The sequence below is a fragment of the Poecilia mexicana genome, unplaced genomic scaffold (assembly GCF_051168715.1).
Source record: "Poecilia mexicana isolate PSO_F unplaced genomic scaffold, ASM5116871v1 scaffold_3, whole genome shotgun sequence".
Taxonomy (NCBI): Eukaryota; Metazoa; Chordata; class Actinopteri; order Cyprinodontiformes; family Poeciliidae; genus Poecilia; species Poecilia mexicana.
This window is the reverse complement of record NW_028263372.1, coordinates 17,474,551-17,486,805: the sequence shown is the minus strand read 5'-3', so window position 1 is coordinate 17,486,805 and position 12,255 is coordinate 17,474,551. Positions and strand designations below refer to the sequence as shown.

Here is a 12,255-nt window from a genome sequence, read left to right as displayed (position 1 = left end):
GGTCTAACACACTCTAGTGGCATGTGAGACCCCCCCCCCCCCGAACCCCCATCGGTTCAATACACCCTCCCTCATGCACTCCACCCATCTGTCAGATTATAGGCAGAGATACCTGCTGGAAAAACCAATCTATATCTGGATGAATGGAGGAGGAGAGGCAAGGCCAGATCAATGTACAGATATTGATACAAGCAGCCATGCAAGGAGACTCCTCTCCTTCTGAACTCATTCTCCTTCTCTCTGAAAAGATTAAGAATCAAGATGAGCTGCTGAGTAAGGCGTGCGACTGTATGTGTGTGTGTGCGCGCTGATGACAAAAGAGACACCGTAGCATGCTGGCAGATACTGTAGATAGAGAGAGAACGGAGGCCGGGAGGGAGCGGAGATACATAGAGGAGACACGGATTACCACCACAGAGCTCAGTAATGGCGTGAAAGGAGCACGTCAATAATGAATACCTCCCATTACAGAACGATAGACTGCTGCTGCAGCCTGCGTGGCACAACACCTGCTGACTCCCTGATCTACCTGAAATTACACTGATGCTCTCACACTGAGCTTCTCCGAGCTTACAACACACACCACCGACTGCAGAGAGCGGAGAACACAACACTCCACCGCGCTACACTGCACGCACTAAATCCAAGGCGGGGAGATGCAAAACTGAATTCATTTTCCAGCACAGTAGATAAGTCGAGCATCAGGGTCTGAACTCGTCTGACGACTCCCCTGTCGGAGGGCGAAGGCTCCCCTCCCTTCAAAGAGACGGGGCTTGACATCCAGGTGTTTTATAGTATTTGTGGCTCTGATCATCCATCAAGCCGATCGATCACTCTCCCAGCAGCTTTTATTAATGATCTTGTCAGCCAGCCCGCTCTCTGGTGCAGCCGCTTGTCCAGAATGATAGATCATTAGCTAGTCTGCCTGCTATTTATTCTCTCATGACCTTGTCTCTCTCCATTGTTGAGTGGGCCGAGTTATGAGTGCTAGAACATGATTATTCGGTATTGATCTGTGATTTTTTTTTCTCTTTTCTTTAAAAAGTTTTTAGCCTCTTTATTTTAACAAGAAAATGCTGGAGTAAAAGTTTGCATGCAACAAATAGCTAGTTTTGAAAAACTCACCTTGGACAAAAATTGCCATTGATTTTGGAATTTTTAACAACTTATTTGAACTTTTAGACTACAAGCCTATTAGAAAACACAATTCTTTTTTTTTTTTTAGCAAAACATTGTGTTTTGTTAACAAAAAAAGTGTAACGTTAGGAAGGTGTATCTCCACTACAAGCTTGTACAAATTGATATTCTGGTTGGGTTTCACGTTGGATGAGGACAACGTTCAACTTCATAAAGATCTTAAAGGTAAAGACAGAGGAATAATTTTGTGTATTTTCTTTTTTTTATATATATATATATAGATTTTGAGTGCTAGCAAAAAATAAAATGCAAACAAATCAAAAATCCACCAGCTTTCATCCTTTGATGACTGAAAACGTCCAAATAAAAATTTTCCTGCCAGTTCATCAAAGAGCTGATGAAGATATTTCTGCTAATGCTACAGGGAAAGGTTTGCCCATCACAGCGACATTTTCAGGCCTCGAGCGATGCTGCTGGTAAGGCTGACAACGCGTCGTGGCACATCTCAGTGACGCATAGCAATAAGAGGCGGGGAAGAAAAAAAAAAAAAAACAGTAAGACAGTCGTAGAATAAGAAAAAGAGTAAAATGCCAACGGAGAAAAGGCAGCGTGGAAAACAGAGAGCGACTCAGAGGAAGTTTCACAGGAGTGAAGCCCAAGGCTGAGCCAGTGAGGTGTAAGTAGCTTTAGAATAAACATGAGCTCCATATAAACAACAACCTGCCAGTACAAGCATCGGTTAAGCACCCACACAGGCCTAGTGGCACTCTGGATCCACTCATGTGTGTATGTAAACTTGGGTGTCCCTGGGGCTGATGAGCCTTCGCTGTCATCCTCCCATCACTCTGGCTCTCTGCCCACTTACATTCATAAAGCCTGTCATGTTGATCAACTAGCCGCAGGCACACGGGCTTTTGTGACTGTCAAAAGTGTGCATGTAAATGTTTGACTGTATAATTATAGCCCCATTTTCTGTTTGCTCCTGGAATGTAAAACAGCGCAGCGGCGTATGAGCGCTTTGCCACGAATCCAGAAGCTACTGTGTTTGTTTGCCTCGCTACTTGAGTCTGACCTGTTTATTATGCAGTCTAAAGAGAAGAAGGAGGGACTTTGTTCTCCTCCAGAATCATTCGTGATGGATGGCTTTCATGTTCAGAGAAGAGTGGCAGGCAGAGAGATGTCTGCGGAGTTACAGTGAGAGGATGTGTGTCAAAATAACATAAAATATACGTCCAAATCCTCAGAGAGCGCGCTGCTACACTGCTGACCTCGCTGCATTGTGAATCAGGCTCTACAAACAGTGGCAATATGAGCATGTTTTAAAAATGCTTTGTACATTGTACACTATAGGCCAAAGGTTTGGAAGCGACTTTAACTTCACAACATGGAAAATCTGTTTGGGAAACATTTACTGCGATACTCAGTAAATTTGAATAGAAGAAGCCAGGACTGAAAAGATTTACAAGATTACAAGATCTTCTGTGAGCTTTTGTTTTTAGAGTTCTCTACAGCTGATCGTCTCCCTCAATTGAGCACCAAATCCTCTTCATCCTTCATAACATCTATGAAGGCTCTCTGTAGTTTTTCTTCCTCAGAGGAAAACCGCAGACACAAAAAAATGCACAAAATCTCACCAAGTATTTTTGATCTAGTTTCTAAAAACTAACATGCAAGTAACTTTTCAGCAAGATACAAGGACTTGTTTTAAGTCAATAATTCCTTAGTATGTATGAAAAATTACTAGTTCCACTGGCGAATTATTTCATTTATAAGACGGGAAAACGTTTTATTATAAGAGAATTAATCTGCCAGTAGCTTTTATTTACTTAAAACAAACTCCTATATTGTGCAGAAAAGTTTCCTACGAGGTAGCTTTGTCTTATTTCAAGTGCTCTAAGATATTCGTACTAGACCAAAAATAGTTGGTGAGATTTTGTGTTTTTACAGTGTGTGAATGAAAAACTCACTCAGTTTGCAGCCTTTGATGGGACACGATCACTGTTCAGACCTTGCAGGCAGGGTTGCATGCGATGTGAAAACACAACCACAAAGACTCAAACTCTCTTTCCGAATCTTTGTAAACATTTTTGAAAAACCTTTTGCCACTCCATTGACACTCTCTCTCTCCGTCTCTCTGTCCTAAACAACCTCGCCCGCATCCCCACAGGCCCCACCCTCCAGGACCCTAGAGCCCAATAAGCAGCCATCTGTAGACAACCTCTTTCACTACGCTCCAGCGAACAAAGGCAGAAGGTGGTTGAATGTGTGTTGAGGAGACAAAAAGGAGAGGTGAAGGCAGTTCAAGGGTACAAGAGCAGTACCCGTCGACTGTCTGAAGCCCCCGCTCCGCTCCTCCTTGATTTTGAAAAACCTTCTCAGCACAACCTTCAAACACGCACGAGATGTTTCTGCGTACCCAGGCCTCCTTCCGGTGGCTCCGGTCGAGGACCTGAGCGTCTTGCAAGGTGGGGAACCTGAGGTGCATTGGAGCTGTCCTCTGACTGCTCATCCATCCTATCCTGCCAGCCCACAGATCGATAGCACTGCTCTCTTAATCAGGTCTCTGGTGGCTGTGGGCGGACGAGCATGTGTGTGTGCGTGTGTGTGTGTGCGGACAGGAGGCCGCATCAGCTGGGGGTTGCACTTCTATATCTTTCCATCTTCAGCTCTCTGCCCATTCATCATGACATGACTGTTTATTTCAGCCTGATTTCTTTTCTACTTCGTCACCAACTTCACTTTGCATCACTTACTGAAAACTCCATGACTCTTTTCCGTCCCTCCCCTCCTACCAACTTTCTCTCGTTATCGCTTCATTTTGGTTTAGAGTTCTTTCTCCACTCTCTCCAGTTTCTGTCATTTCCTCACACACACACACACACAAAGTCTACTCTGGCAGCGTGCCACGGCTCATTCAGAGGGAGTCTGGCAGCCGAGGTGATCCGTGCGCCGCAACAATCTGCTGTGACTTGTGATGAAGACAGAAGAGGCGAAGTATTGGATAAATTGAGAAGAGAAAGGATGAGAGGTGAGGAGAGCGAGCGGGGTGAGAGGGTTAGTCAGATGGAGTGCGGGGCATCCAGCTGTGGTGTTTTGCCTTGCTGCAGAAGCTGTTTTCGAGCTCTCATCACACCTGTGTAGCCAAATTTATACACACACACACACACACACACACACATACACACACACACACACACACACACACACACATTGAGGAAACCAGTGTAACAGCATGCAGAGGAGGCAGACTTGTAAAAAGAAGGTTGGTAACTTTAGATACATTTCCAAAAATTTTTATTTACCACATCTGTTTTATGTACAGATATTCAAGTGAATCAATCTATTTTCATTTTACAAAGACAAAGTATGTTTTTCTAATCAATAACAAAATTATCTGTTGTTAATTTATTTGCATGTAGCACCATATCATCTTGATAAAATCATGATGGCTTCAGGAGCAGCGAATCCTACAACAGTGCCGACTGCCGTCATTCATTTCTTCTCAACTTTTCTTCCTTTACATTAAATTTATCTTTTTTTTTTAAGAGCTATTGCAAGTAAAGCAAAAATATTTTTTCTACATAAAACTTCGATCCCAAAAGTTCATCCTTTAAAGTTTCACACTGCCATGTGTTATGAATCCAACGCAAAATGTTCTGTGTAAACACTAAAGATTTATAGGGGTTCATGTTATTGAATGCAGCAATACCTCTATGATGGAAAGGTAGTGTGTTAAAAATTAACAATGTAGCTTCTGCTTAAATTAAACCACTTAGAAAGGTTTTCATATCTCATCAACTTTTTCTCATTTTGGCACATTACAACTAGAATATTGTAGATTGACAGAGATTCATCATTGTGAAGTGGAGAGAGAAAATCTAAAAAAGTGAGGCCTGACATTAGTGAACAACCATCATCATGAAGACCATGGAGCACAGCAGGAGAAAGCTGTGAAGTTGAAAGTTAGGTTAGAAAACATCTGGAGGTTGAAACATGTCAGAGTAATGCTCGATCCGTTCTTTGAACATCGACATGGCTCTTCACCTAAAACGTCAGAGCAAATGGAGAATGGTGCTCACTCGCCATATTCCAATTAAATATGTTGGTGTTTCACAAAATGTGAAAAAGTTAAAGAATGAAAGTGTTTGCTTAGGTTTTTGCAATTTTACACCCTTTTCAGAACCAGTTTAGAGAACTGGCAAATGAAGAGGATTCAAATAGTATTTTGGAAAACCTCTTGTCACACAACACGCATATTTGGAAACAGATTTGAATACTTCTTCTTTCTTTCCGAATTGCAAACCAACTTTTAACACACTACCCTCATCATGGAGTGACTTTATTCTGCTTCATCAAAGCAACTGTACTAGTTGTGAGAAACAAGACCAGATGTATCTCCATGGCAAGTTCTGGGAGCTGTGATCGGTTTCCAGCGAATATCAACCATTGTTCTGTTTCCTTTCACTACATTAGCGTGAAACGTCTGTCTGATCTGGAAGGAATATCCTGGAAGAGATGCGCACTTGAAGAAACACCCACGCTTTCACAGACGTCAAAGCCGTCCAGTCACGGGGAAAAGTGTCGCAGGAGGTCCTTCTTGTTGACTTTCCCCATCTGATTCCTCGGCATTTCCTCCACCAACACCAGGCCTGTCGGGATGATGTAGGGCGCCATGTGCTCCCTGCAATAAACAAGACGCTTTACACACAGATGACTGTTTAGGGGGGAAAAATGCAAAAAAAAAAAAAGCAAAAAAAACAACAACAAAGAATAAACAGTTATAAGGAGCACAAGGCTGACAAATATGCCAATGCAAACGGGTGAGGGCGCACACTAATGCAACATCAAAACAACAACACAAAAATAAAAACAATTGCCAAAACAAAGGCTTGCCCCATGGCAGAGTAGTTGAGATAAGGAAAGAAACGTCCTTCATGCGCTCTGCAGCTCTCTGCCTTAATATCCCCAATTCCCTTCCAGACACAGACAATTCCCTTCATACAAAGCAACATAATCAAAATGAGATGAAAAAAAAAAACAAAAAACTCAGCAAATAATAAAGAGAAAAACAGAAGGCTGCGATAATTAAAAGTGTTTTATTTTTCGGTTTTCACTGGTTGGCTGTTGCGTCGAGTCTTTAAGCCTGGAGCAGTTTTTATTATCTTCTAACCTAGTTTGTTTGTTTGCGTGTTATTGTGTGTGCTGCTGCTGTGCGAGTGAACATAATGAGTCATACGGCTGCCATCAAACACTCCTTTCAGCAGATGTCTCCGTCTGTCTGACTCAGGGAGGAGAGTCTGGGTAAATGTGCATGCATACGCGTCTCCGTAACATGGCTCGCTCATGTCACCAATTTCTTCCGGGCACCCTGCGTGAGTGTGTGAGTGTGTGCGTGTGTGTGTGTGTGTGTGCACGGCAGCACAGAGCACAGTGGGTGTGATTCAGATTCAGAGTGACAGCTGAAGCCAGGGCACTGAAGAGTGAGCATCCGTCTCCTTGTTTATGTCTCATTTTATCTGCCTCCGTTTCCTCCACACTCTCGACTCGGCAACGTGTTGGCACTGTGGCTCCACTGGCAGGACCCCCCCCCCCCCGGCTGTGAACACTGCGCCATGCGTATGTTTGCAGTTCAGCCCCGAACGTGTCAACCTGGGTCACCGGCAGCGGTGCTAATCTACCAGACTGGAGCAGCGGGATCTAACATTCTAACATCGTGACTCTGTATGGAGCCGTCAAGCCTGGACAAACCTGAGCTCCTACAGGGAATGTCACCGACGGGATTCCTGTACGGAGAGGAAATTTATGGCATTTTTCTTAACGAAAATATGAGTGGTTAGAAAAATAATACATTTTTTTTAAAGTTTTTTTTTTTTTTTTGCTATAAGTCCATTGTTGCATACACTCACAAACCAGAATTGTTTATCAAAAAGGTCAGGTGACTAAATCATTTACTGTTTGCTGTAATTACAAATATAAGAATGATTTCAATTTTGAAAACAAAGAAATCACAGACAATACCCCAATATTATTATATTGGTGCATTTGTGTGCAGAATTTTAAGGACAGGGATTAATTTGATACGTACTCTGTAACAGAAATGGAAACCAGACGAGGCAGGGAAGGTCAGCATTTTTCAGAGCAAAGACCAAAAGGTCCACCTGATCTTTGGAGGAGCTGTACAGCTCAGGTGTATGTCTAGGATTTAGTATATAACCTAACCCTGCTGTGACCTGTCTCCACTACTTTACTCCCCTCCTGTCTGCTGTCTTCTTGGTGTGGTTTGCTCTCCTATGTTCTCTAATAAACCTCTGAGTCCTTCATACAACAGCTGTACTTCTGTTAAGAAATTAATTACGCACAAAAGGACTCTACTAAATAGGTGACTTCTGAAGGCATTCCATTTTCAAAGATTTCATTTTGTAGCATCAGGGCGAAACAGGTTTATTACAAATGAAGAACTTTTGTTATTTTTTTTTATTCTTATTCGCAAAACATTTTGGCAAATATGTCAAATTTACCCCCTACTTCATGGCAGGGCATGCGATTTCTTCAAAGCGCTGCTGGTCCGCTGGTGCACATGTGAGACTAAACTATACACACTGATAACATTTAATCATTTTAAAAAAATGTAGCACACCAATTATTGTTGATCACTTGGGGCCAACAACTGGAAAACAGTTCAAACATTAAAAGGAACAATCCCAATGATATGCAAACATCATCAACAAAAAACATGTAACTCCATTATACCAGAATGAATAATTCTTACCATCATTTCTTTTCACTGTAACAATAATCTGATCATCCAGAAGTGAAGATGATGAAATTGATAGAAAAGATTTTAAAAAATCACAGCGTTTGTGTGGAAACTACAATCAGCTTCAGACAAAACAAACTCCACTGACATTCAGAAAAGGAGGAGGAAATGTTTGACATCCACAGCAATCCTCTGTTTGCTTATCTTCCTCTTTTTTTCTCTTCTTTCTCCTTATTAATCCGACTGCGGCTTCTTATTCTTGCACAAATTTTTCAATTAACGAGAGAACTTCGGGGTCAGAAGAGCTGGACTTCTCTGCATTAGCGGTTTCTGTTTGACTTCCATGAATAACAGCGCAGTATCAAATAAAAACACACCTCTGTGATAGTGGGATGTGGTGGTCTGTTGCTGTTGCAGGCTTAGGATGATGGATTGGTCAGAAGTTATTTGGGTCACAGGCTCCTCTGGTGGTGCGAGTCTGAGTCAAACTGTGGCCACGTTTGAAAGAGAGCAGGTGGTAAACTTTCTAGACTTTGAGCGCAAAAACAACTTCCACTTTACTTATTTTGTTCCTCCCCTCTGGATATATTAACCTATAATTAGTAAATATTGGAATATGGAGCATGAAAATGTGAATCATGGCTAGAGCATTTTTTTTTGCTTGCCATATATTAAAGTATATTATTGATAGTAAAACAAATACGCTAATGTAAAATGTACTGTCATACTTGTTTAATCCAGGTTTGAGCCTTAGAGCTTAATAACCAGAGACAAATTTGTTAGTTTGACTTTTTTAATCAGTTTTTTTCCCAAACATAGCTCACCATTTACATGTAAAAAAAAAAAAAAAATCCTTCCATTTCTTTGTTTCTTCATTTTATTTTTTACTAGTTTTTGATAAAACAAGCCACACATGTTGTTTCTCAGTCAAGCACAAAAAAAATCTCAATTTTTCAAATACAACTCTGTTGTAGCTGTTACTGACTACAATACTGCCGTAGTTGGTAGAGCTAGAACAATGTGACTATGGCCAAAGCTCTCTAAATCATTTTACTAAATTGAACTTGTGAAGATTTGTATAATGACATTATTTTAAACAGGGTTATGTTTTCACCTCATTGATCATTTTTGTGTTTAATCGGTATTACTCAGATTGAAAAAGATCTTCTGATGTTTGTGCATGAAAGCTTGTTTCATTTCCTGTGCCAAAAATATACTCTTTTTTTTTTTCATTTGACAAAAAAAAAAAGAGTATATAACCCCATTGCCTGAAAAGGTCATCATCTAAATGAATCATATATTTATTGTGACTCTGAAAGTCTGCATAGATGAAAAAAAATCTGGAAACCTGACATTACCTTGCCCAGGTCTTTAATTCTGGTAGAGTTAAACTCCGGCCTTTCTGCAGCTGCACCACGGCCGTGACCTTTTGACCCCACGTAGCATCTTTAGCGCCAATCACAGCCACATCTAAGTCACAAAAACAAACAGAAATATGTTAATGAAGTAATTGCTGAATTAATTCATTTGTTTACAAAATCTAAAAATAAGAAGTTTGACAAATTAAATATAAATTGCACTGGCCATCTAAGTTTATGAAATTACATTTTCTTAAAGAAAAAAAACATGCAGATCTTAATAATCAAATAATCAAAAAACATTTTGCTCGATAACTACTTTCATAAGTCCCATCAATATAACTTGTACTTTTAGGAACTGAGTAAAATCAGGTACCCAGCTGATATTAACCAGGTGATTAGTGAAGCTATCTGCTCAGGTAACGTGAGAAAGATAAACTGTTACTTTTAAACAGAGTTACTTTAATAAAGAGATAAATAGTAGGGAAATCTTTCAGCCAGCTGACCAACAGTGTGCATTGAGTAATTCAGAATTAATAAAAACAACAAAACAATTGCTTTCAACAAAAGTTTGCACAGTACTTACCAACGATGTCTGGATGAGCCAGTAGGTGTCGCTCCACTTCGAGGGCGCTGATCTTATAGCCACCACTCTTGATGATGTCGACGCTGCTGCGGCCCAAGATCCAGTAGACGCCATCTTTGTAGACTGTCGTGTCTCCTGAAACAGAAATGCAAAAAGACACGGCGTGGCACAATGAAAGTAACGGAAATGATTGCAGCCAATCATTTGCTCAGAGAAATCGATCCCGTAGATCGATCTTCCCGTAGAAGATCGCGTCTTCTACGGGAAGAATCGATCTTCCCGTAGAAAGACGGGAAGATCGATTTAAAGAGATGCAATTTTGCTGTATATATTTTTGGCACAGGAAAAAGATTCAAGTTCAAAATTAAATCTTTTTACTCAAACATAGATTTCCATGCCATAGTAACACTTATATTCTGGTTGTGCTTAAAACAGGTCAACAGTGTTTACACTTTTAGCAGCTTCTGGCTTCATTAAACACAAGGAATTATTTGACTCAGGGAGAAGTCTCAGTAAAAATATACTAAATTAAAAAAAACGGAAATAAATAACACAAATATAAGAAAGCCAGAGATTTGTATCTTTGGGTAAGGAAGTGTGTGATTATGTGTGTGTGAGGCAGAGACAGTCAGAATGCAGCAAATGGATGAGTGTTTAAGATCCTCCAGACATCCTCCAGATGCACACACACATAGGTGTCTGGGGGCCAGGTGTAGCGGAGTAAAGTATGTGGGGATAAGGGACGCAGCTGGGTCTGGGGAAAACGAGAGGAGGAAGTGGGTCAGTATGGATGAGTGGAGAGCGAGAAAAGGAGAGAAAAATGGACAGAGGTGGTGATGGAAAAAAAAAAGATGGAATGGGAAGATGTCCTTTTAGGTTATTACAGGTGCTACTTTCAGGACAGCTGGTACCAGGAGGATGGATGTGATCGAGACACGGCGGTGGAGATAAGCAGAGTGTCGGAGTTAAGAACCGGTCTGAAGAGTCGCCATCCACCCGAAGCTGCAGCTGAACGCCGGGCGGAGAACAAAGGAGTCCAAGTCCAAACACCGTTTCCTTCTGCTAAGCCTTAACCCATGTCTAAAACTGAACAATGCATTGTCATGGCAACATCAACGCGTGCAATACCGCAATCGGAAAAATCTGCTTAGATGCAATACTTGCTGCAACGGACTAAATTTTAGATTTTTAGGTGACATATATATATATATTCATTTGAACAAACGTTTGCTTTTGTTTGCACCGACAGCTGATGCATTTTATTTTATTGCTCCCAAAACACTGAGATTTACTTGAGCTCAATGATAGTGGGACAGATTTGTCGATTTATAAAATGCATAGGTGTGGTTGGTGGTCTGTTAAAAAAGCTTGTTTTATACCCTGACCAAAAAAAATAAAAAAAAATCTGATTTATTAAAACTTTGGTCTTTGCCTGAAATGGAGGAGTTCAAATGTCTTGTTTAGATGTGATGGAATAAAACCAGTTTGGTCTGTTGTGATCTGAATTTATTGGTCAATCAAAGTTCAAGAGTTATGGACCATGGACAAAAGAACAAGTGCAAAAAGATTTCCATCTGGAGTATCACAGCTTTGCTTAGATAAGAAACATCTTCATCATTCAGAGGGAGCTCAGTGTGGAGACAAAGCTTCCTCACATTGAGGAAAATCAGAGAATGTGCTTTAGACAAGAAAAGGAAAGGTTTTTGAAAGTTTGCCAGACTTTGGAGGATACTCCTGGAAACACCTGGAACTACAACATACGCACATTTTATACAACTTGAGGTCCCTTTAAAAAGGCTGAAATGTGTTGCTGCTGTCCTGGTTTCCCTTCTGAACAGTCACCTCAGTGTCTCCAATAAGAAGATATTAAGATGGATGGATCCGTGAACACAACCCAAAATAGCTTTTTTTCCCCTCCAGAATTACTTGCCTTGCATTCTAAAGTAGTTTTCAGGATCAAATTGTGGGGAAGCAATCTTACAGAAAGTCTAATTGAGTCTTATAGCGATGTAATAAGCCAGATAAGGATGTGCTTGATGTTCCTTTTGTTTTTGCTATGAATTTCATAAAAAGCCTCAAAGCAGAATGATCTCTAGATTAACATCTTAATTTTCATTAGAAGCAAACAAGATGTGATATGGTAATTTTCTTTCTATAGCTGTGCTTTTTGAAAGGCTTAAATACCTTTGAAAAATGAAAGCAACCTATTTCTTCCATAATCAACTTACAATACGATACATTTTTTGTTTTTCCTAGCCTGATAGGAATCAAGTTTTTTTTTTTTTTTTTTCTTCAATGGAGTATACCAGTTCTTGGCAGTCTAACATTGACATATTGAGCCAATAAGGGAATGAAGCATGTAGGAATAATACAGCGTTTTATCTGCACTCTCTGTTTGGTGTCATTGCAGGTTTATC

At 40.6% G+C, this 12,255-nt stretch overlaps 1 protein-coding gene across 2 annotated transcripts in view; it reads right to left on the bottom strand.

Moving 5' to 3' along the window:
• Positions 1-4,414: 4,414 nt before the first annotated feature.
• The window catches only part of acsf3 (acyl-CoA synthetase family member 3), a 32,069-nt gene continuing 24,228 nt past the window's right edge, over positions 4,415-12,255 (bottom strand). For both annotated transcript variants that reach the window (XM_088004247.1, XM_015004011.2), the window contains exons 8-10: positions 9,839-9,973; positions 9,253-9,364; positions 4,415-5,818 (exon numbers count right to left, since the gene is read on the bottom strand). In XM_088004247.1, coding sequence (XP_087860373.1) covers positions 5,704-5,818; positions 9,253-9,364; positions 9,839-9,973 — 362 coding nt within the window. In that variant the 3' untranslated portion in view covers positions 4,415-5,703. The remainder of the gene's footprint in view (positions 5,819-9,252; positions 9,365-9,838; positions 9,974-12,255) is intronic.